Source organism: Canis lupus, chromosome 33 (assembly GCF_048164855.1).
Source record: "Canis lupus baileyi chromosome 33, mCanLup2.hap1, whole genome shotgun sequence".
NCBI lineage: Eukaryota > Metazoa > Chordata > Mammalia > Carnivora > Canidae > Canis > Canis lupus.
The window spans coordinates 2,257,409-2,284,459 of NC_132870.1; the positions used below are offsets into that span (position 1 = coordinate 2,257,409).

At 33.8% G+C, this 27,051-nt stretch overlaps 1 protein-coding gene across 7 annotated transcripts in view; it reads right to left on the bottom strand.

Moving 5' to 3' along the window:
• CNOT6L (CCR4-NOT transcription complex subunit 6 like) overlaps nt 1-27,051 on the bottom strand; it is a 114,178-nt gene that overhangs the window by 23,126 nt on the left and 64,001 nt on the right. For all 7 annotated transcript variants that reach the window (XM_072809970.1, XM_072809969.1, XM_072809973.1 and 4 more), the window contains 4 exons: nt 26,544-26,633; nt 16,092-16,160; nt 13,325-13,482; nt 11,087-11,241 (listed from right to left, as the gene is read on the bottom strand). In XM_072809970.1, coding sequence (XP_072666071.1) covers nt 11,087-11,241; nt 13,325-13,482; nt 16,092-16,160; nt 26,544-26,633 — 472 coding nt within the window. The remainder of the gene's footprint in view (nt 1-11,086; nt 11,242-13,324; nt 13,483-16,091; nt 16,161-26,543; nt 26,634-27,051) is intronic.

A 27,051-nucleotide genomic window follows, 5' to 3' on the forward strand; every position in this document is an offset into this window, starting at 1 on the left:
AGTCAATAGATTAATGAAAAAGAACAAAATAAAATTTAACTACCCTGCTGTTTGCAGTTTTATTCTTACCACATCAAGATATCTGTCACAGGGCAGCCTCGGTGGCCGAGCGGTTTAGCGCCACCTTCAGCCCAGGGCATGATCTTGGACACCTGGGATTGAGTCCCAAGTCAGGCTCCCTGTATGGAGCCTGCTTCTCCCTCTGCCTGTGTCTCTGCCTCTTTCTCTCTTTCTCTTTCTCTGTCTCTCTCATGGATAAATAAATAAAATCTTTTAAAAAAAAAAAGATATTTGTCACACACACAAAAAAGTTATTTGTCACACCCATATCTCAACTAAGGAGAAGCCAATCTTTTCATCTGATCTTTACTATAAAAAGGTGGAATACTTTTTATAGTATAAAAAGGTGGAATACATACTTTCTCACATATGTAAGGGTTCAGAAAGACAGCTTCTATAAGGTGAAAAATGACTCTCCCTGTATAGTTTCTGCATGAATAGTATTTTCTTTCTTTACTTCCAAACTAAGTATTGTAGATTTATAGGACTTAATAGAATTGAATCTAGCACTGACATTTAATAGCAGTATGACTTTAGGGCAAGCCATTTAACCACTTACAGCCTAGTTTTATTAGGTTTGTAAGATATTTATAAATGGCCAAAACCAACTAAATATAATTACTTTTCCCTAAGTACTATGTGGACAGAAGACACCTTTGTTCTTTTAACAGGCTTCCACCCCATCTTCCTCCTAGCTTTGAAACTGAAGCATGTATTCATCTCTTTATAAATACAGACTAAAATCTTACTATGCTGCAGGACACTGTGCTAGATAAAAACAGTACTCCTTTCCCTGCCCCAATTCTGAAGTTCTCATGCACGGAGAAGAACAAGGGCAAGAGTAATAAAGAGAAGGAAGATTCAAAGTATGCTCTAGGTAGACTTGACGATCCTCCATACCAGACTTTTCCAAACATCTAAGCAGAACATCTTTTTCAAACAATTTCTGGTAAGATTCTCGCACATAAAGTATTATGTTTGACTAAATCAATCACTGAAAACAATACGTTTTTATGAGTATAAAAATTTCAAATCGAAGGGTATAGATCATAGTCTTGTTATCAGTCCCTGCATCCAACTTATTTCTGCTTTTTCGTAAGCAGAACCTCTTTTATTCATTCAAAATGCTTAAGAGTCTTCTCTGGAAACCATGTCTTTCTTTCCTCTTGGAAGATTATTTTTCTACAGGCTGTAGTGTATATTTTTTTTTAATTTATTGGAGTTCAATTTGCCAACATACAGCATAACACCCAGTGCTCATCCTGCCAAGTGCCCTGCTCAGTGCCCATCACCCAGTCATTCCAACCCCCTGCCCACTTCCCCTTCCACTACCCCTTATTCATTTCCCAGAATTAGGTATCTTTCATGTTTTGTCACCCTCAGGGACTGATATTTTCACTCATTTTCTCTCCTCTCCTTTTCATTCCCTTTCACTAATTTTTATATTCCCTAAATGAATGAGACCATATAATGTTTGTCCTTCTCCGATTGACTTATTTCACTCAGCATAATACCCTCCAGGTCCCTCCACGTCCAAGCAAATGGTGGGTATTTGTCGTTTCTAATGGCTGAGTAGTATTTCCGCATTTTTGTTTGGGTTATAAAGTATTAATAAAAATCCTGATCCACAGAGACACACAGATATAATTTGCAAATAACTGACCTTGAACTCAGAAAACCTTAGCATGTAGGTAAAAACTTGATTCAGAGGTCTACACCAAAACAATTCAACTAAGCAGCACATCCAAAACATATTTATTAATTTCCAAAGTGTTAAAAATAGGTATTTGAAATATTTGAGTGAATATATTATTTTAAAATTATAATTTATTTGTATTTACTTTTTGAAATATATTCTAAATATTTACAGAACTCTTAAGGTGTATTTACAGGAACCTTGTAAGAAAGTATAAAAAGGGACACCTGGGTGGCTCAGTGGTTGACCATCTGCCTTTGGCTCAAGTTCCGGGATCGAGTCCCACATTGGGCTCCCTGCATGGAGCCTGCTTCTCCCTCTGCCTGTGTCTCCGCCTCTGTGTGTCTCTCATGAATAAATAAATAAAATATATTTTTTTAAAAGTATAAAATTCCGGGGATCCCTGGGTGGCGCAGGGGTTTGGTGCCTGCCTTTGGCCCAGGGCGTGATCCTGGAGACCCGGGATCGAATCCCACGTCAGGCTCCCGGTGCATGGAGCCTGCTTCTCCCTCTGCCTGTGCCTCTGTCTCTCTCTCTCTCTGTGTCTCTGTGTGTGTGTGACTATCATAAATAAATAAAAATTAAAAAAATAAATAAATAAAGGCATGTCTAAAAAAAAAAAGTATAAAAATCCTGCTTAATGGTAATATTGTTAGTACTGGAATATTTTACTTCTACCAAAGTCAGGTTGTTATGAGGGAGGGGGGTATCTAATAGTTAGAAATGTCTTTGTTAACTAAAATTTGTTTCCCCGTACCTAACTTCCATTTAATCTAGATCTAGATATTTTCCTTAAGCAAATATAGAATAAAACCTAGTATCTCTTCTACTTGCCACTACTTTAAATATCCAATCACATCTTTTCTAAGAAATGGCCAATTTTTAAAAAATATTTATTTATTCATGAGAGACAGAGAGAGAGAGAGAGAGGAAGAGACATAGGCAGAGGGAGAAGCAGGCTGCCTGCAGAGAACCCGATAGGGTATTCGATATCCAGGCTCCAGGATCACGACCTAAGCCAAAGGCATATGCTCAACCACTGAGCCATCCAGGTGTCCCAGAAATGGCCAATTCTTTACATGATATATGGTGTGAGACAGTTGTTCACCTGAACATCTCAAGTTTTCCCAAAGGTACAGTATCTAGAATTGGGCATAAATGAAGTAGTGAGGTCTTCATTTTGGACCGTATTTTTGTTAATAAAGACTGAAACTGCACTTTGGGGAAAGCCATATTAATCATAAACCAAATGAGAACTAAGATGTAACTAAAACTTCCTGGACTTTTTCCCTCTTAAACCAGGTCTCTTCAGTTCCGCATTTCATAAATGCTTATCAACAAATAAGTGGGGAAAAAATGTGCAATATACATATTGCACAGATTTGGGAACAAGGAAAAATACAAAGAAAATTGAGAGTTACCTGCAACCAAATATCCTAACAAGTCAATATATTTCCCCAGACCTTTCTCCATGCATTTTCATGCAAATATTCCTATACAATTATAATACTCTATAATTTTATATTCTGGTTTATTAATAAACATTCTATCAGAAGGACTTATAAAATTAAATATTCAAAACCAGTATATATGAAATGTATTATAGTTCACTATACAGACTCACCATAATTTAACATTCTGTGGCAGACATTTAAATTGCTTCTGATTTGAGCTATTATAACTAATGCCATTATGAACATTTTCACATAAATATTTTTCTGTACTCTCAAATGACTGTATCCCTCACTCTTTCCCTTCCCTTAATAATCTAAGTGTAGCCACTTTATTTCTGTTGAGTATCATTTCATGACTTTCTATTCATTAGTTCAGCCACTCTCATTAAGCCACTCATATTAAGGATACTTTGTTATTTTTTAAAATTTTTATTTTAATTCCAGTTAATATACACAGTGTTGTATTAGTTTTAGGTGTATGATATAGTGATTCAACAATTCCATATGTCACCCAGTGCTTATCATAAATGTACTCCCTTACAGCCATCACCTATTTCACCCATCCGCCCACTTATCTCCCTCCCCTCTGGTAACCATCAGTTTCTTCTCTTTAAAGAGTCTTGTTTCTTGGTTTATCTTTCTCCTCCCTTTGCTTATTTGTTTTGTTTCTTAAATACCACATATGAGTGAAATCATATGGTGTTTGTCTTCCTCTGATTTATTTCACTTAGTTTAATAATCTCTAGCTCCATACATGTCCTTGCAAATGGCAAGATTTCATTCATTTTCGTGGCTGAATAATATTCCATTACATACACAGATACACACACACACCCCAAATCTTTCTTTCTTCGTCAATCAATGGACACCTGGTCTGCTTCTATATCTTGGCTATTGTACATAGTGCTTCTATAAACATAGGTGTAAAATGCATCCCTCTGAACTAGTGTTTTTTGTATTCTTTCAGAAATATTCAGTAGTGCAACTGCTAGATCATAGGGTAGTTCTATTTTTAACCTTTTGAAGAACTTCCATACTGTTTTCCAGAGTGGTTGCACCAGTTTGCATTCCCACCAACAGTGTAAGAGGATTCCTCTTTCTCCACATCCTCACCAACACCTGTTCCTTCTTGTGTTGTTGATTTTGGGCATTCTGACAAGTGTGAGGTGACATTTCATTGTAGTTTTAACTTGTATTTTCTTGATAAGTGACAATGAGCATCTTTTCATGTGCCTATTGGCCATTTGTATGTCATCTTTCAGAAATATTTGTTCATGTCTTGTACCCATTTTTTAATTGGATTATTTGGTATTTTGGGGTGTTGAGTTGTATGGTTCTTTATATATTTTGGATACTAACCCTTTATCCGATATGTCATTTGCAAATATCTTTCCTCATTCTATAGTTTACCTCTTAGTTCTATTGATTATTTCCTTTGCTGTGCAGAAGTTTTCATTTTGATATAGCCCTAATAATTTATTTTTGCTTTTATTTTCTTTGACTCAGGAGACCTATTTAGAAAAAATTTGCTATTGCTGATGTCAGAGAAGTCACTGATTAGGACACTTGAAGCTTCATTCTTTTTTTCTAAAAGATTAAATATCCCTCCCTCCTTTTGGTTTTCACAAATCTTATGTGTGTTTATTGGTCTTCCCTTAAATAATCGAAATTCTCAATAGGACAGAACCAATAATAAAAATAATACATGCTGCCCATTACTGAGGATATATCTACTTTGTGTCAAAATTGTGATAGGGGGATACCTGGGTGGCTAAGCAGTTAAGCATCTGCCTTCGGCTCGAGCAGTGATGCTGGAGTCCCAGGATCAAGTCCTACATCAGGCTCCCTGCATGGAGCCTGCCACTCCCTCTGCCTATGTCTCTGCCCCCCTCTCTGTGTCTCTCATGAATAAATAAATAAAATCTTAAAAAAAAAAAACTTGTGATAGGTACTTCGTATGTTTTAATCCTATAACTTGCAAAAACTTTGCAAAGGGATGAATATGAAACACACTGTCCAGATTCCTCATCAACCCTTCAGGAATTGCTCCAGCTGCAAAAAGCTACCTCACTCAAGGTCAAGTACTTCCAGGAGTGATCTACATCCAGTTATATATCGAAAGCAAAAGATAAAAGTTTAGGGATTTTGATCCCTCCTGGGTTAACTCTCACAGACCATTTCAGCTCCAAAGCTAACAGGCAGGATCAGCTGAGGCTGTAGGCTTATAACACAATTCTGTTTTCTACGCCCAATTTGATTTCTTTCCTGCTCCCTTCCATTGGGGAACATCAAACTACCTTATCTTTTTGAAAAATAACATGGGTTTGTTCATTTTCAATATCCTAGGAACTTCTCCTACACTTCAAGATTCATAATAGATTACCCATGTCAGCTCTGTAGTCATACTTTTGCAAGATCTTTTATTACCACGGAATGTAATTATCTTGATTTGGAAACCTAACTAGTTCAGGCAGTTTAGTGACTCTTGGCTTACCAATCTCCTCTTCACTTCGTCTTTAGTCTTTCCACTTTGAAGATAATTCTCAATAGAGATCATGAAAGCAAAATAGAAGTTGTACAGCTGTTTTTTACCTTGATCCTCAATTAGTGATTATACAATTCACAATGGGTATATCCCTTCTTTACAGTGCATGGTATTTAAAATATCCTTCTCATTGCCTAAGCATTTTCACCAAGCCTCTGCTTTTTCTTAGTCTTCTTAGCAAAGATCACAGATTCAGCCAACTTGTTTTTAAAATACATGCTTGGTTACTGACTTTTCTTCATTTAAAAATGAATCCTGAACAATTATTCAGTTTATGACATGCTTCTACCTACCCTTCAACTTACTTCCTAATTGGTATAATTAATGATTGTATTGCCTCACTTTTGACTTTTACTTCCAATCTTCTTAAAGTATGTTTTTTAATGTCTGTGGCTTCAAAAAGTTCATAAAAATAAACACAGTTTTCCTGAACAAAGTATAGTATGTACATCCTTATAACTAACACTCCCTTCCTTGGCCCTTACAAATACGAAAGAGGACAGGGTCACATTCTTGAATCTTATCATTTCAGCTTCACCAATTATTTGTTTTGTTTTTTAGATTTACTTATTAGAGAGAGAGCAAGCACACATGTGGGGGTGGGGGTGGAGGAGGAAGGGCAGAGGGAGAGAGCATCCTAAATAGACTCCAAGCAGAGTGCAGAGCCTGATGCAGGCCTTCATCTCACAACCCTGATGAGCTGAAACCAAGAGTTAGATGCTTAACCAACTGCACCATCCAAATGCCCCTTCACCAGTAGTTGAAGAACCAAAGAGATAGCTGAGAACTAAGCAATCAAAGAAAGTTCCTTCTTTACAGTGAGAATTAAGAGCAAGATATGCTTCTTGAATGGTAAAAACTTTTCAGGTACTCTAAGAAAATCTCCAGCACTAGTGCAGATCATTGCCGTCTCCTACAATTTGTCTTGTTTTTGTGTTACACTGTATTTATAATATATTCATAATATAATAAGAAATAATTATCCATATTCCATCCATACTACCTTACTAATACTATTTCTTAATTTCCCCTCCAACACATAACCAAACACACTCCGCTATGCTTTGACTTTGTCTCATAGGTGACATTTTGACATACAGGGATATCTTCCTCATTCCTTCTATTAGATGTTTGGAATAAAACATACTGGTTTATAGTTACTTTTCACTCACTAATCTAAACCATCAAGCCTTGGTAACATGTAAAATCTTGTAACTTGTCTCTATTTAAATTCATTTTATCATTCCTATTGTATATGTAGAACACAGATGCTATAAGCATTAATCTTCATGCTTTTTTTTCAGTCTAAGAATTCTCCTATTTACCTCCTGAAAGTCTTATATGAAAGTTAAATGGGCATAAAGACATCATATATAATAAAGACTGACATAATCAAAAACCAAAGACCCCACACCCTTCTTACATGATTTGAGAAAGATTATTAGGTTGAATCTTTCAAATACAGGAAAAACATGTCCAAAACAGTGCTTCAAACAGAACAATGAGATAATTCATTTTTTTCCCTAGCTTGTGATCTAGAAGTAATTTTATGGGCTGTGATGTGATTAAATCATTGGTGAATGTCAACTATGAGCAAGCAAAACAATATATAAGACTTCAGGAACAGCAAATAAGTCTATTATCTAGATCTTTGTCTCCATTTTTCTCCATTTTCAATTTCAATTTCTCCATTTTCAACTCTGCATCTGGATCCAAGCCCATTTCTACTAACTGCTAAGTATACAGACAAAATATGGTAAGAGGAAATTTAAGTTTCTGAGTCTAAAAAAGTTATCTATAGTAGCAGTCTTTCTGTACACACACAAGAACAAAAAAATCCATCTATGTAGTTTATAAAATACTTTGCACTTAAAATAATAGTTACTGAGATAAAGGACAAGCAAAAGTTGACTTCTAGAATTTTATGAATTGAAACTTTTATTTTCTGGTATCCATGCATCTAACCACCCAAAAAAATTTGTCATGATAACCAAAAGGTCCTGCCAAATCTTAAAGTGCTTTCTGAAACCCCGAAGACTAAACTACAATGAATATACTACAAGTATATTATTTTATTGTATTCTATTTTAGAAATAGAGAAGAAATTCTTATTATAGCATTTTGCTAAAAACAGTAATTATTATAGTTTCTATTTATTGTTACCTACTCTGTACCACCATCTTCCACAAAGGGAAAAACTGTCATCAATGAAGATTAGGAATTATGAGATACTCTGGGGTTTTAGAAGAATGAGACTTTAAGTACTCTTCCTACAGCTATATTTTGACTTTGTCAGTTTTGTTAACTACATAAAGAAATTGGGATCCCTGGGTGGCGCAGCGGTTTGGTGCCTGCCTTTGGCCCAGGGCGCGATCCTAGAGACTCGGGATCGAATCCCACATCGGGCTCCCGGTGCATGGAGCCTGCTTCTCCCTCTGCCTACTATGTCTCTGCCTCTCTCTCTCTCTCTCTCTTTCTCTCTGTGACTATCATAAATACATTTTTTTTTAAAAATTGAAAAAAAAAAGGGATCTCTGGGTGGCGCAGCGGTTTGGCGCCTGCCTTTGGCCCAGGGCGCGATCCTGGAGACACGGGATCGAATCCCACATCGGGGCCTGGTGCATGGAGCCTGCTCCTCCCTCTGCCTGCGTCTCTGCCTCTCTCTCTCTCTGTGACTATCATAAATAAATAAAAATTAAAAAAAATTATCTTAGATGGTAATATACAAATATATACAAATGAGGAAATAAGCCCGGAAAGGGTAAGTGACTCATTCAAGGTTATATAGCTACATAAGTAGGAGAACCACCAGGCTTCACAATTCTTTTCTTTGCATTGTATTATGTCTCCAACCTGAAGGAAGAGTAGAATAAACATGGTAGTATACTTTGTATTAAATTTCAAATAGTTTGGCATTGGATAGTTAGGTCCTATGACATCAACAACTATTTGATACTACTCAGAAGAGAATATAATAAAGATATTAATCTGTTACTAGATCCAGGTTATTATTCAGGCAAAAAGAGTTGATGTCTGGAAGAAAATCTAATGATGCACCTAAGTATTTCCTATGTGTTCATCCCTTAACTAACTCATAGCATTTTTAATAATTCAAGCATCGATTTTCAAATACTTAATTGTTTAAAGTTCCCCTAGACAATAGTCATATTTGTTAGTTAATCATCTCTAGTAAATTATCAAGGCATTTTAGATTTTCCTCTCAAATTGTGAAGGGAATGATAAAAATTATATTATCTTCCTTTGGGAAGAAACAATGGCAAATGGAAAAAGAACTTGATGTTTTATGTTAATATTACCAGTACTCTTTTTTCAATTATGGTGTTTGGAGTAAATGTATATATGAATATAGGTAACAAACAACAAATTCAAGGTAATTTTTCTAAGTGAGGTAACCTTCTAAGACATACAAGTAATAATGGAAGATCAACAAGAAACCTAAAAATTAAAGTTTAGCACTATGGTTAAAAGCACTGACTATGGAGCCATACTACTTTCTGTACCTTGGTTTCCTCATCTATAAAAATGAGGATACACTTCTACCTCTAGCTCTGAGGCTTGCTTTAAAAATTAAATAAGAGGGGATCCCTGGGTGGTGCAGCGGTTTAGAGCCTGCCTTTGGCCCAGGGCGCGACCCTGGAGACCCGGGATCGAATCCCACATCGGGCTCCCTGCATGGAGCCTGCTTCTCCCTCTGCCTGTGTCTCTGCCTCTCTCTCTCTCTCTCTCTCTCTCTCTGCGTGACTATCATAAATAAATTTAAAAGAAATTATAAAAAAATAAAAATAAAAATAAATAAAAATAAAAATTAAATAAGAGAATCCATAAAATAAAAGGCCTAACATTACTACGAAGTAGTATCTATTGTTATTCTGAAATTCATAAAACAAAAATCACCAACTAGAAGAATTTAGTATATTCTAACCTCAAATACTTTAGGGGCTATGTACTAATTATTAGCCAAAATGAGAATATCTCTATTCAAAATTCAGAGAGTAAAATAAACAAAAATTCACAAAAAATATAGGGAAGTAGGTACAAATAAATGAGAAAAGTAGGCCAAGTATTTGAAAGATACTTTCAAATTCACTTAATTCATATACTTAACATAACATGCTAGTAATATGCCTGTATCAATAAAACATGTAACTGGCTTTGTTATAACTGGTACTAATAAAGGGACAATACTGGAATACAGTATATGCTTATCCTATAAGTAGATGATTCCCTATCTAACATATCAAACCCAAATTATTAACCATAGGATTTAACCTCGATCGGACTTTACACATTTCAGTCTTCTATTGGAGATTCCTTCATATTTTCCACTCTAAAACTGGCAGCCTTTCTGAGGCAAAAATATGTTCCTCTCTTTTCCTCAAGATGATAACTAAGGAATATGCCTGTAGCATTCAGGCTCAGCCAGCACTCAAAAGAAGACCGCTTTCTGAGTGTGTTGTGGCTCTACACCCTCAAGTAGGAAATGCAGGTTCCTAAATCCAGTGTACACAAGATAACAAAGGCTTCTACAAGATCATTTGTGTATTTTATTAAGCAGATTCAGAATATTCTCACCGCTGACTTAATCAACCATATTAACCCCCCAAAAAACACAAATCCTGTTTTCTGTGTGTCTGATGACTGTTTTCCATTGTCCTATCTCAATCCTTTAATTCTCCACCTCCATAGGCTGTGTTTCTCTTCCATCCTCCCTCATCTATCTATGCCAATCTCCATCTTACATATACCTTTTTTTACTTTGATTTTCTTATATGATTACCCTTTCCTACTAGACTAGAGCTCTGAGTGGGATAAGGAACTATGTCTCTTGTCTTTGTGTCTTTTTTTTTTTTTACTAGCACAGCACCTGTCATAAAGCAAATGTTCAGTAAACATTTAGTGAATAAATGATTAAATATATGAAATGTGAATTGAAAAAGGTTAATAAAATTAAGGTTTCTGAAAAAAGCCAACCTCAAAACAAAAATCACAGAAAGACTCAGACCACTCATTTCAAATCTTAAAATGTACTATGCTTTCTTTTTTTATACTAGAACTAGTATTTTACTTCATGAAAACATATTTGGAAATACCATGCTAACACTATACTCAAGTATACACCTCTCAAAATTTTTATGTAATTTGGCAATAAAGCATTAAGTAAAATAAAGATTCTTAATTCTAATACACAGCCTAAGAAATATAACATTACCAAGAGTTTTTAATTTTTACATCTCTTGCTTTCTAACTTTTTGCTAATTTGTGTGTTAAAGAAATAAGTATGCACTATTATGCTTTGTTTCCTTAACTCACTTTTCTGTTTTGAAGAATATTGCACAACCATCCACATGCTTTCTCTCCTGCTCAGACATGATTTTGGCACGTGACTTTGGAGAAAAAAATCCATCGTATCCACGCTCCTTCAATGCTGGCAGAAAGAGAGTGAAGTATTGCTCTGTTTCCACTTCCTGAGGTGAAAGAAAAGTTGTCATCAACATGACAGAGGAAAACTCTGATTAAGATATAAAAATATTCAGCATTATGAGTAAAATGTGACTAAGTTAAAATAATTCACATAACAAATATTATCTATTCTAACCTTATTCCTAGCAGCAGCCATTTCACAATGGCAGCTTTTAAAACTCAAAGAACCTGAACTGTTGGTATGATTTTTCTTGCTCACATGGCTAGCTGGTCCCAACTCTCTTTCGTCCCAGTTTAGAGTTCATTCTACCATACTTCAATTTATCAAAACTGGTAAAACTGGACATATTACAGATTAAGCAGTAGGGAATAGTCAATTTTATACAGAGGTATAATATTTAAAATTATTTATCTTTCTCAACTGTGATAGAAAGGAATGATACCCAAAAGTGAGAAGTTTAAGATCTATCAAGAAAAAGTTCTACTCTAAGGAATTTTTAGGTACCTGAACACCAATCATTCCAATGGTCCCTGTTAATCCAGTACTTTTAAGTTAGACTATTTTATTCTTGACCAATAAAATTTTTTAACCAATCTTTCCAAATGAGATAATCAAATGTGAAGATAATGATTTATATGATAATGCTCATAACATGATTTTATAACAGTAAAAACTAATAAATAGCCTAAATTTCAGACATAGAGAAAATGCTAAATCAATAAATAATTATTCATATAATGAATCGGCATGAAGAATTTTAGTAATATAGAAAGTGCATTAAGTACAATAGTTTGATCTCAAATCTATTTTGAAAATAGATCTGTAAATAAATAGGAAAATTGAATTAAAAAATACGTGCAATAAATATTTCAGAAGTTTTAACAGAGAAACTATTTTTGGATTATGACATTAGGTGTTTTCCTCCATCATTCTTTATATTTTTTCCAAAATATTCAATTTTTCTAGAATGAACATTTTATTCTACAGTATTACCTTATTACCTTTACAATAAAAAAATGCTTCTTAAATTATGACATTTTTATCCTTCAAACTATGCTTAGAAGAATGTGAGGCTATTATTACCGCGAATACTAAATTTTAAAAAAGGACAATTAAATAACTACAACAAGGCTGACTTTGCCTCCTTCTCTCCCCCAATTCTAATGTCAGTTCTCAGTTTTTAGAAGAAAAATTAATGTTTGAAGATTTTTATTTCTCAGGAAATCATATGAACCATAGCCAACATAAATTATCAAGCTACTCAAGTAAAAAAAATAAAAGGTTGTTTAAAAAATAATACCTTTCTTCAGGCTATGCTAAAAAGCAGTTATGAAATTATATCACTTAAAATTTTTAAATACCTTCATAATCATGTAACATGCTTTGAAAAGTTGCTAAGAAAAAATTACTAAACACTATCTAGAAACCTTGACTATTCATTAGCTAAGTGTTGAAAAGAAGTGCTAAAACACAAATTTCAACAGAAAGGTGCTTCTTCAGTTTAATTCATTATAATAAAGTGTTATAAAACACAAATGTCTAAATTTCAGATATGGTTTTTAAAATAACACAAAAATGCATGATTTATAGCACAGTATTTTTAAATGTTTACAGTGTTTATTTATCATTAAGGAATAGTGAACAAATAATTCTTTTTTTTTTTTACAGAGTCTGTAAGTTAAATTTAGATTCCTAAGACACAACCTTCTGCAGTTTTCTCTTTCTACAATACAAATGATCTCTTCATAAGATGAACTGTTAACATGAATAATGGATAAGATTATTTTCACTTAATAGTAAATGAGTATAGGGGGAAGGTTATACTTAGCAAAATAGTTTCACTGCGCAAATGTCTTATATGCTTATTAAAACTGCCCTTTTTAAGAGAGAAAACAATTCCTTTTGAATTTTGTTTTGAATACAGACTCTCTCCCAGAAGTAAGAACTACTAAGTTCACCTTTAAGTTTAAATTTCTTTTTTTAAATTTTTTTTATGATTTTATTTTTAAGTAATTTCTACACCCAATGTGGGACTCGAACTTACTTGAACCCCAAAATCAAGAGTTGCATGCTCTACCAACTGAGCCAGTCAGGTGCCCCCAGACAACTAATTTCTATAGTTTTACCTGAAGACTAATGATATCTGCATCACAGTTAACAATTTCTTCCATAATTCCCTTTTTCCTGTATTCCCAGTTTAATGCCCAGGATGGGCAATAGCCGTATAGCTGCCGGGTGGCGTATTTATCACATAACACATTGTAACACATAACTGTGAATGATGCTAAGAATTGGGAGAAAAAAAACAAAAGACAAAAGGGAGAAAATTAGGCAACTTTTTAAAAAAAGAAATACCATGTGTATACCTGCACAAGCACACATGGCACACAAACCTATCCTAAATATTGTGGAATGCTGTTGGCAAAATTCTGTTAAACTATATCTACAAAGACTTCACTAGAATCCATCACATCAAAATTCTATTACTAGAATTAGACTTACAGTTCATACTTTAGATTTTTAGGAAATTTATTTTAACAAAAATTCAAATTCTAAATCTGAATGCTAATTGTACATAATTTTTTGACCAAACTCTAAATGGAACAAAAGTAAATTTTAGTTTTATTAAAAGGCTCTAATTTCATTATTTTTTAAAAATATACATTAATACTTTTGGGAGCCTCTTACTGCTCTGAGCCAGAAGCATATGGACTAATAACAAAGTTTAGTTATAAGTGAATCCTTTTTGCCAAGTCATATATCCATTTCTGAAACTGAATTCTCATTTTAAAATGCCCTTAGATTATAAAAGGACTGTGACCAAACTAAAAAGACAATAAGGTTTATATTCTTGTGCTCTGAAGAACAAGAGCATCAGTTATCACCTAGGAACTCAAAAATGCAGTCTCTTTGGTACCACAAAGACCTACTAAGTCAGAATCCGAAAGTTGACAAAATCCCCAGGTGAATCACATGTACATTAGCTTGAAAAGCCCTGATTTTTATCAGTAATTTTCTATCCAGGCTACCCATTAGAATCACTTTGTACAGCATTTTTAAAAAGTGCTCATACCCAAGGCCCTGCTCAAGACTAATTAAGTTAGTGTATTTAGGGTCTAGATAATTCATATTTTTAAAAAGCATCTCAGATGATTATAGTGGGCAGGCATTGTTGCAAATCACATACTTAAATAAAAGGTGAGGAATCCAAATAATGAAAGTAATAGTACTTGATTGAAGTTGGTTGGTTAAGATTCAGCTAAATGGGGGCAAAATTAAGAGAAACTCAGTTCAGTGGTTCCCTGGGTATCTGACTGGAGGCCATTTTGTACACTGTCAGCTTTTTCACTATCATTATCGTTTTGTACCTATAAATCGTAAGTTATTATAAACATCTCCCTACTCCCTACTTTTACCAGGAATAAAAGCCACTTTATTTAGCACTCAGATTCTACTTAAGAAAGTACAACAAATCCTGAGAAAAATTCATTCTCATTTTTCAATAAGGAAAACCCAAGGATACATTACTTTGAGAATTCAACTGATGGATGAAATCATGTTTCTGTCATTCTTTTTCTTAATGAAAATGTAGGTATGCAGTATCAGGAAGGCTTTTTTTCAAGATTATGTTCATTAGTGCTCAAAAAGGGATCACTTTGAAGAACCAGAATATGGTGTTTTTATAATCAGAAAGGTAACAATTAATTATGCATTAAGGAAGGCTAAACAAAATAAATCCATCTATGTCAAGGCTTTGTAGAAAACCTTAAGTATTCCTTTTACTCAGACCATCAATGTGTATCCTGTTAATAGGAGTGTTACTCATAACACGGACACAGTGCCTCCTAGAACAAGGCTGATACTAAGCACGTGGTAGTTTTAAGATCACTGCCCCTGGAAGAAACAGAATTGTACTGTATATGCTGGTATTTCTCAGTGTTATTAACATGCAAACAGAACCATGAAGATGATATACTTCCTACATTTCCTAATTTCAAAGCAAGTAATTTTTTCTGAATCCTCTAACTTTAAAAAAAAAAGCACACATACAGAAGGGCTTAAAAAGTACATAATAAGTTCTGCAATTCACCCTTTAAAAATTTAAGTGTCAGTATTCAGTGACTGGTTCAACCTTCGTATTAAAACAATATAATTTTCATTTGTGAATTTTAAAATGAAATTGGATATAATGAAAACTTACTCTTGTGATTAAAAAGAAGGCATTTGGAAACATACTAATTCATAACAACTTATTTTAAGTAGAATTCCTAATCATAAAATGTCTAATAAGCAGTAAGAAGCACTATAAATGATGTCTAATCATTATTAGTCTCCACTGAAAAGAGAAGGCTTTATATTTTTCTACCTTGCAGTTCTAGAAATGCTAACATATCTTTAAATTGATTAAATATTCATGCTCTACAATTTCTACACCACTGGCCTGGTATTATATTTTTTTCCAATGCAGCAAATATAGACTCAATCTAAATTATTCTTTCATAAGTGTTATCACTCTACCCACTCAAGATAGATAAAGTACCGAAGTAGTTTAAAATTTTTGGAAGAAAATTCATTATTTTTCATATTTTCTTTTTAAGTCACCCAATACTTTGTGTGAAGATGCCACTTGGAAGGCTTTATTTATTTTCTTATTGGGAGGCTTCATTATAAGGAATAATTTTAAAACCAAGAGCTCCATCACTATGAAAGATAGAGAAGATTCCTACATGTGGCCCTAATATGGGTTTTCTATTTTCAAATCTATCCATCAGTAGTAAGCTCATCTACCTTGTGGACATAAAAATGAAGGTTTATTATACTTATATTACAAAGCCCAAATGCATTTCAAGTATTTCTGAAAATATTCAAAGAAGACTAAGGAAAACTATTTACCTGATGGCAGAATTTGGTCTCGTTCTTTTAATGTAATCCATGGCCTCGGAGGAAGCTGCTCTGGATGAACTAGGGAGAAGAAAAATCTTTTTTAAACATAAGTTAATTTCATGTGCTTCTAAAATCAGTATCATTTACTTTATAATGTCAAATCAACTTGTTTTCTCTTCAGCTCTAATGGCCCACAAACTGACTTAAAAATCTAATACTGAAACATAAAGAAAATTTAGAAGCCAAAGGAAGTTCAAGCAGACCTATGCTGAAACATAATGAATATATGAAAACATTAGGAAACTCATTACTGACATTTCTACTTACACAGCATTTATGAGAAGTACCTACTTAAAACCTTAAGTAAGATCGAGGTGCCTGGGTGGCTCAGTCAGTTAAGCATCCAGCTCTTGATTTCAGCTCAGGTCATGATCTCAGGGGCTTGGGATCAAGCCCCGAGTTGGGCTCTGTTTTCAGCAGGGAGTCTGCTTAGGATTCTCTCCCTTGGGAATGCCTGGGTGGCTCAGCGGTTAAGCATCTGCATTTAGTCCCAGGATCGAGTCCCACATTGGGCTCCTTGCATGGGGCCTACTTCTCCCTCTATCATGTCTCTGCCTCTCTCTCTGTGTTTTTCATGAATAAGTAAAATCTTTTTTTTTTTTTTTAATTTTTATTTATTTATGATAATCACAGAGAGAGAGAGAGAGAGAGAGAGGCAGAGACACAGGCAGAGGGAGAAGCAGGCTCCATGCACCAGGAGCCCAATGTGGGATTCGATCCCGGGTCTCCAGGATCGCGCCCTGGGCCAAAGGCAGGCGCCAAACCGCTGCGCCACCCAGGGATCCCGAATAAGTAAAATCTTAAAAAAAAAAAGAAAAAAGAAAAAGGATTCTCTCCCTCACCTCTCTCACAGAAAAAAAGAAGGCACTGGTTAAACATTAATTACTCAGATATGGTTATCAATACTATAGAACTAAAACCTACCCAACTATCAGATGAGAGAAAATTCACTAAGTTAAGATTTAACTAGCCTTTTACTTTTTTCCCTTTAAGAACATTTACAATTACAGGACAATTAGATTCAAGTTTGCAGATTTTCCCAGGGTATGCAATAGCTGAGAAATGTATTCCTTTAGAATAAAACACTCTTATCTTCATCCAGCCACAGAAATTTTGACCAGAGTATCCAAGATCTTTAAAAGCTTCTCTTTACTAGCCATTTTGGTGTTCCAAAAGCCTATCTAAAGAATGCATGTTTTAGCATCCATACTTTTCACAATGTGGAATGAACATTTTCTTTTGCATATTCCATATCTTGTCAGGAAAGGAATGAAGGATATCATTAGATGACGAACAAACCATCCAGCTGGATCAACATACTGAATATCCTGGAAAACAATCATGCCTGCCAGGAGTGCCAAGCCACAATCATAACAACTATCTAAAAAAAATGAAAGCCCAATATATAAATACAATGAAGTGTAAATAAGGAACTTTCTAGCTGCTGGGTTCCTTATCTGGAAATGGTTAAAAATTCAGAAATCAAAAAATCCTCAAAATAAAACCAGTAAGGTGATGCTGACATTTTGGTGCTTCCCAAAACTTTGCCAATATATTTTAATTAATTCATCACAATATATAAGTAAAATGTGTAGTATTCACTGACAATATCCAAAGAGCCAAAAACCTATGAAAAAACACTGTATCTAACCAGTAATCAAGAAAAATAAAGATGAGAGGGCATGTCTTTATCCAGATTGTCCCCCAAATTTTAATATAACCAGAATTGATAATGGTGATAAAAAACGAATACTTGCATACACTGCTGGTGAGAATACAAACTAGTACAGCTACCTGGGAGGACAAGTTGGATCATCTTTTAAAATTTAAACATATATGTCCCTATGACTCAGCAATTCTAATTTCCTGGGATCAGACCTATCTATTTGAAAAAAAGCATTCAAACAGATATTCACTACATTATTGTTTATAACAGCAAAAACAAGGGTAAATGGCTAATACCCATTTTACAGAAGTCTATGCAACAGTTTAAGAAAAAAAAGCAGAGATACAAATGTGCTAAAATGGAAAGCTATATAAGAAATACTGAGTGAAAACAACTAGAAAATATATAATGATGGGGTGCCTGAGTGACTCAGTTGGTTAAGTGGCCAACTCTTGATTTTAGCTCAGGTCATGATCTCAGGGTCCTGTGAGGGATCAAGCACCCCATTGGCTCCATGCTCAGCAGGGAGTCTGCTTGAGGATTCTCTCATTCTCTCACTCTGCCCCTCCTCCTACTTACACAGACACTCTAATAAATAAATCTTTAAAAAATATATATATAATGATAAAATAGAATATGTTTTATTAGAAAACATTTTAAAAACACACAGGAAAAGTAGTATTATCAAATTCTACTGGCATAATTTTTATATGTAAATGTCTATAAAAATACCTACAAGAACACACACTCAACTTACAAGTGTATTTACTTATGATGGAGGGGACATGCAATTAAAGGTAGTGGTCAAAGAAAATTTTGGTCTTAATGGGAATTTAACATTTTTTACAAGGAGAATAATATATACATGTGTGCCATGTACTTTAATGTTCTTAAGATTAAACTACAATGTCAGTGATATGACAAACCATAAAATAAAATAAAGACTGTTTAAACTGACACAGTACTAGAATTTGGATTAATATGAAAGATAAGTCTGTTCTCATGAATAGAAAAGAAGAGACAGTAGTTAACATAGTAATAACTCTCTCAGGATCATACCTAAAATGTGATAAAACAGTAATCCTCCCATTTTATCTCCCATACATGCCACACATGGTGCTAGACAGCCCTGCAACCAGCCCTGGAGCCATGAGGAATAGATTAGGGGCAGGGAGTAGGGCAGCAAGAAAATCATGATTTCTCTGGCCAATGAAGCCAAAAAGAAGTGCAGCAAGTATTAGGTGGGAAACTTACACTCAGTGGCAGTTGTAATTCAATGTGCTAGTGGAAATCTAGCAGAGTCCAAGAGAGTCAACCCACCCCATCACTCCAGTGACGAGAAGCACTGGGCCTCATTTGACCATGGTAAGTAAGGGTGTCAGCTGAGCCAGGAACAGCTGACAGAACCCATATACTAAATCTAAACTGGGCAACTGTCTGCTAAAATTGAGATTTGATTTTAAAAGGATCAAGAGTCTCCAAACTTAACATTTGAAATAACCAGGATTCAACTGAAAATCACTGGTCATACCAAAGGCCAAGAATATCACAAATTAAGTGAAAAAAGACTATCAGCAGAGACCAACACAGAGATGATTCAGATGTTAAAATTATCTGACAGACATTTTAGAGCAGCCATCATAAACCTGCTTCAAGAAGTAATTACAAATTCCCTTGAAACAAATAAAAAAATAAAACTCCCAAAGAAGCAGAAGTTCTATTTGCTGAAAAAGAAATTACTGAATGAAATTACTGAACTGAAAATCACAATAATCAAAATAATGAAACTCACTGGAAGGGCACAAAAATAAAGACAACCAAAAAATGAGTGAATCTGAGTATTCCATCTTAACAATTAAAAGGAAAATAAACTGTGGCAAAAAAAAATGAACAGAGCTTGAGAGACTAACAAAAGCTCTATGACTCATATAATCAGAATCCAGAATGACAAGAGAAAGAACATGTGCTTTAAAAGTATTCTAAGAGATAATGGCTAAAATGCCTCAAATTTGGTAAATGACAAAACCTACAAATTCAAGAAGGTGAGCAAACTTCAAGTAGAATAAACCCAAAGAAATCCACACTAAGACACATCATAAACTGCTGAAAACTAAAGACCAAAAAAATCTCAAAAACATCAAAGAGAAAAGATATATTACCTATCAGGGAACAATGGGTTTCTTTTCTGAAACCATGGCAGCCAGAGGAAGTGGCACATTTTCAAGTGCTGAAAGAAAAGAACTGTCAAACCACAAATTCTGTATCATGCAAAATTTCCCTTCAGAAATCAAGGGGAAATAAAGATGTTATAAAAGGAAAACCATGAAACTTTGTGGCTAGCAGAACTGCCCTTAAAAAATAGCTAAAAGAAGCTCTCTAAACAGAAAGGAAATGATAAAAGAACTGGAACATCAAAAAAGAAAGAAAAAGCAATGAGTAAAATTAGGGGTATACACAATGGACTATCCTCTCCACATGAGCTTCTTAAATCATACCTGATGGCTAAAGCACAAATTATAACATCTGTGTGGTACTCTGTAAGTCAAGGAAAGATTATAGACAATTATATTTTAATAAAATTGGGGAGTGTGAAGGCATTTAAAAGGGAAGGCATCAACAAGGCACTTAAAAGTGGTAACACCACTATCAGTAGACTATGCTAAATATGTATATTGTCATATCTAGAGCAATCACTAAGAAAACTACAGAAGACAATATACTCAAAGATAGCATAAATTTTAAAAGGTACAATTCTAAAATATATTTAACCCACAGGAAACCAAGAAATGATAAAGTAAAGGGAAACACAAGCAACAGAAAACTGAAAAAATGGCAGACTTAAGTTCTATGCATCAATAATTACTTCAAATGAAATGATCTAAATATACAAATTAAAAGAGCAGAATCTTGGCAAGGCAGATAAGAAAAAAGTGATACCTGACTCAATTGTATATTGTCTACAAGAAACTCATATCAAATATAATAACATAGTAAAGTTGAAGGAGGAAGGAAAAAGATAATACCATGCCAGTATTAAACAACAACCAAAAAAAGCAGAGTGGTTAGATTAACAACAGATAAAGCAGACTTAAGGGCAAGGAAAATACTAGAAACAAAGAAGGGCATTACATAATGATAAAAGGTTCAATCCACCATATCAAATGTAGTATAAATTCTAAATATGTACATACCAAACAATATACCTTCAAAATATATGAAGCAAAAACTGATAGGGCTGAAAGGAAAAATATGCAAATCTACAATTACAGTTGGGGATTTCAACATTATAATGTATTTATAACAATATGAGATAAAAAACTAGAAAAAATATGGAAGAATGGAACATCACCACTAACATGATCTAATTTACATTTATAAAACCATTCACCAAGACAATAAAACAAATCCCAGCAAACTTAAAAGAACTGAAATAATGTAGAATGTTTTCCAACTGTTCCCAAACTGGAATAAAACAAGAATAACAGAAAGAACAAGAAATTAACACATTTCTAAATAATCCATGAGTAAAAGAGGACGTTTCAAAGGAAATTTTTAAAACTACATTAAACAGAATGAATACACAACATATCAAAATTTGTGGTTAGCTAATGTAGTTCTGAGAGGGAAATGTGTAATGCTACATGATTGTATTTATAAAGAGGAAGAATTTCAAGTCAAAACTCTTAAGTTTTTATTTCAAACAAGAACAAAATAAACCCAAAATAAGTAGACAGAAGGAATTACTAAGATATAAGGAAAAAGAAAGGTTAAACATAAAAGAACAGAAAAAGATATATAGTGCAAATTCTAACCAAAAAGAATTTGCGTAGCTAGGTATTTTCATATAACCATACTAATATTAAAGTAATAAGAAGAGCATCAGGAGCTGATAAACATTTCAAATAACCAGAAAGATGAAATACATGAAAATATACCCTCAATATATGTAATTAAAAAGAAACACAAGGAACAAAGGAGGTGATTACATAATGATAAAAGAATTAATCTTTTTGATTCCTGTAAGAGCTGTAAGAAATAAACAAATCTGTGGTATGCAGGTGGCTCAGATTGTTATAGGTCTACCTTCAGCTTAGATCATGATCTCAGGGTCCTGGAAGGGAGACCTGAGTCAGGCGCTCTGCTCCGTGGGGGGAGTCTGCTTCTCTCTCTCCCTCTGCCCCTCCCATTGCTTGTGCTTTCTCTTGCTTTTCTCTCTCTCTCTCTCAAATAAATAAGATCTTTAAAAATATATAAACAAACCTACAATTAAAGTGGGAAATTTTAGCACAGCTCTATCAATAATAAATAAAAAGTAACTACCAAGTGTATATGTCATATTCAAACAGTTAACAAATGCTGTATTTATAGAAAACAGCACCAAATAACTACAGAATACACATTCTATTTAAGTACATACTTAACAATTAGAAAAATTAAGCATGTGCTGGCTAATAAATAGCACATTTTAAAAATTTTAACCAATTAAAAGTACTCTGACCACAATGCAACTAAACCAGGATTCAATGACAAAGAAAAACAACTCCTCTAGAAATAAAGACACTTCTAAGTGATTCATCTAAAAAGAAGTGATGAGAGCTTTTAGAAAACATGAACTGAATGATAATGAAAATAATAAAATTAAAACTTGAAGGATGCAGCTAAAAGCCATGTTTAAAGGGAGACATTAAAAAAATACTTTGAGGAAAAAAAGGAAAGTCGAAGATTTTTTATTTATTCATTTGAGAGAGAGAGAGAGACAGAGAGAGAGAGAGAGAGAGAAAAGCAAGAGCAGAGGGAGAGGGAAAAGCAGAGTCCTGCTGAGCAGGGACCCCAATGCAGAACTAGATCCCAGGACCCCGGGATCATGACCTGAGCCCAAAGGCAGATGCTTAACCCCCTGAGCCACCCAGGTACCCAAAAAAAGGAAAGTCTAAAAGTTAATGATTAAGATGTTAAGCAGTTAAAAAAAGAACAACAAATGAAACCCAAAGAAAGGCAAAGGAATAAAAATTTAAAATCACTGATACTGGGATCCCTGGGTGGCGCAGCGGTTTAGCGCCTGCCTTTGGCCCAGGGCGAGATCTTGGAGACCCGGGATCGAATCCCACGTCGGGCTCCTGGTGCATGGAGCCTGCTTCTCCCTCTGCCTATGTCTCTGCCTCTCTCTCTCTCTCTCTCTCTCTCTCTCTGTGACTATCATAAATACATAAAATAAAATTTAAAAATTTTAAAAAAATAAAAATAAAAAATAAATAAACTCACTGATACTATTATTTATTAATAAGAGTATCAATAAAGCTAAAAATTGGTCTTTTTCTATGCATGAAGTAAATAAAAGCAACATAAATAATGTCTGGAATGTAAAAGAGACATCATCACTATATATCAAATAAACATTAAAAGATATTCTGAATAACTTTATGTCAATAAATTTGAAGATTTAGAGAAAATGGGCAAATTACCAAAAAACACAACTTTCAGAAACTGATAAGAGAAATGAAGAATCAGAACAGTACTACAGTTATTAAAGAAATTAAATCAGTAATTGAGAACTTCCTTCAAAGAAACCTCAGACTCAGATATATTCTACCAGACATTTAAGAAAAAAAGAAACCATTCTTAAATACACTTTTCTAAATAATAGAAAATAAATTTTATGATGCCAGTAAAATCTTTATACTAAAACCTGACAAGAATATTGAAGAAAAGAAAATTACTGGCCAATGTCACTCAAACTCATATGCAAAAAATCCTAGGTAAATTGTTAGTAAACTGAATAAGGGATACACACACACACACACACACACACACACAAACTTTCTTAACCTATATAAAAATTATGGTGAATGTCACATTTAATTGTAATTATTAAAAGCTAGTAATTTTTGAAATTAGATAGATTATCATTACTTTTAGTTAGCATCTACTGTGATCTTTAGCAAGCACAATAAAGCAAGAAAAAAGAAATAAAAGATATAAGAATTAGAGGGTAATAAAAGTGTCATTATTCACAGATGACACAATCGTAAAAATTGAAATAAAAATACATTAGGATTAAAAAGAGTTTAGCAAAGTGGCTAAATATGTATTTACCAAAGGCATTTTAAGTGTTCAGCAAGGTGCCTGGAAACCAAGAATATACAAAACCCAACTATATTCCATAAATAAGCAATAATAATCTTATTAAGATAAAATTCATTTTTTAAAAGAACATTTATGAGGGCATCAAAAAAATCAATACCTAAAATAAATGTAATAAAAAACATGAAGACCACTACACAGAAACATAAACTCAATAGAGAAATTAGAAAAATCACAATAAATCAAAGAATATTCAACGTTGTTAGATCAGAAGATCCAGTTGTAAACATATTTATTCTTTCTTTTTTTTTTTAAAGGTTCTATGTATTTATTAGAGACAGAGAGAGAGAGAGAGAGAGAGAGAGAGGCAGAGGGAGAAGCAGGTTCCATGCAGGAAGCCTGATGTGGGACTTGATCCCAGGTCTCCAGGATCACGCCCTGAGCTGAAGGCGGCGCTAAACCGCTAAGCCACCAGGGCTGCCCTGTTGATTATTCTTTCCAAAGCAATCTATAGATTTAATATATTCTCAACCTAAATCTCTACCTTTTGGGAAGGAGAGAAATTTGAAAAGCCAATTCCAACAATTTTAATGAAAATACAAGGTAAAGGAAGAACACCAAAACTAACTTGGACTTTAGAATCAAATCAAGAAGACTTACTCTACTGAATCTTAAGAATTTATAAAAATATCCTAATTACATTGTTATATTGCCATAAAGACTACTGGCAATGATCAGAAAACACAAAACTCAGAAATAAACCCATCATACAATAATTTATGACAAAGATGGCACTAAAAAACTTTTTTTTTTAAGATTTTATTTTTTTATTCATGAGAGACACACACACACAGAGAGAGAGAGAGAGAGAGAGAGACAGGCAGAGACACAGGCAGAGGGAGAAGAAGGCTCCATGCAGGAAGCCTGATGTGGGACCCGATCCCAGGTCTCCAGGATCACACCCTGGGCTGAAGGCAGGCGCTAAACCACTGAGCCACCCGGGCTGCCCGGCACTAAAAAACATTAATGAAAGAACAGTCTTTTCAAAAAATGGCTCAAGATCAACTTAATCTACATATGGAAAAGTTATGAAAATTGATTCCTGTGTTACTCAAATTTCAATTCTAGTAAGATATTAGCTTTAAATGTTACAAGCAAAAAATGGTATTTTTTAAAAGATTTTACTTATTTATTTATTCGTAAGACATGGGGGTAGGGGGGAGAGGCAGAGACCTAGGCAGAGGGAGAAGCAGGCTCCATGCAAGGAGCCCGATGTGGGACTTGACCCCAGATCACCAGATCATGCCCTGAGCCAAAGGCAGATGCTTAACCGCTGAGCCACCCAGGTGTCCCCAAATATGGTATTTTTAGATACAGTAAAATACATTCTTGAACTTGAGGTAGAAAAAATTTCTTAAATAGGACACAAAAGTAATACCATAATAGAAAAGATCAATGAATTCAATTATGTTAAAATGTTTTCTGTTCACCAAAAGACAAATTAAAAAAATAAAAATAAAAGACAAATTAAAAAAAGGAAGGCAAACAATAGCATGGGAGAAGATACCTGCAATATATAAATCACCAAATGACTTGTATCCAAAGCACTGAAGAATTCCTTAAATATTATACACACATACACCCCACACACATGCCATATGAATGACTACATCTATTTAGACAAAGGAGATATGGATTTTTAAAGCAGGAAAGAAATAGTGTACACATACTATATATATAGCTAAATTAAACTTTTAGCCATATATTATTAATTTGTTATAGAAAGGATCTCTCAAGTTTATTAACTCTCCCATTAATCAACTTTTAGTCTTTACAGCCAAAACATTTTAGATGGTATTAATTTGGTTTTACATTATTGTAAATATTACTATTTTTTAAAATTTTTGTATGTAGATGTCTTCTGTGATGGAGAGAATTAAAGAATATAGACTACATATTGCGATGCTGGAATCTAGAGTTCTCTAGCTCTTTTTCAGGATTCTGTATTTTAGAAAGACATTATATTATTCCAAGAAAAATCTCTGAATTTAAACATCTATATACTTTTACTCATATTTTGAGTACTTAAGCAAAAAAGAAAAAGTTTTAGGTCAAATACTTAAAAGACTTCTTAGAATACAACTATTTTAGTCAGGTGCACCTGGTGTTCTTAATCAAAATCCTGCTTCCAAATTTCCACATAGTATAGTGAATTCACAAAAAATGTGTACAGTGTATGGGATCCACATAATCTGCATCAAATTCAAACAATTAATAACTATGTATCTGGGATTAAGAGCAAGAGAATCTTGGGTTCACAGCTCTGGCATTAATCACCTGTGTTAACTTGGAAAAACTAATTTATTCTCTGAATCTCAGAACCTGCATCTGTATATTACCAGTAAAAATTCAGACCTCTTAGATTCTTAGAAAGACTAAATGAGATAATGTTACTAAAGCTCCTAATATATTGCTTGGTAAACAGAAAGCACTCAGTATATGAAAAGAATGTCCCACTACCATGGGATTTAATAATGGGAGAAACTCTAAAATTATGATAAGCTTTAAAAAATGGTCAGATGCTCTTAAACAACATGTGACATATTAGCGAGTAGTAATACATGTAGAGTTCTCTGATGGTCATTAAGAGTTACCTGCAAGATTGTCAAGCATGAAGTTCAGTAGCTTTCTGGTTCCATCTGGGTCCTGGTATAAATTGAGAATATCCTGTGATAAAGGATTGCCTAAAGCAGAATACAAAAGTAACATATGTAAGACTTACAACTCTAAGACCAGACAAATGTACACAATAAAACAAAATACTAATTTTCTAAAGTAAATTTTATAGTATTTAATCTGTTATTACATAAATTTAAAGAAATTATATGAATCTAAAGACTCTTTGTTAAGATAGTCATAAAGAAAAATTTCAAAAAAGTTCTTTCTTTCCAGATTTCACTGTTTATACTATATACCTACAATTTATGTTTGCCAAAGTCACATATATAAACATATATATATCTTAATTCTGAAGTAATATCAAAACTCAGCACCCTGAATTTACCTTTATAAGTTCTATATTTATCTTTGAAGACAATATTCTAACTGAAAGACAAACAGTCCATACAAGAAAGAATGAATGCTATAAAAAAAAGGAGGGTC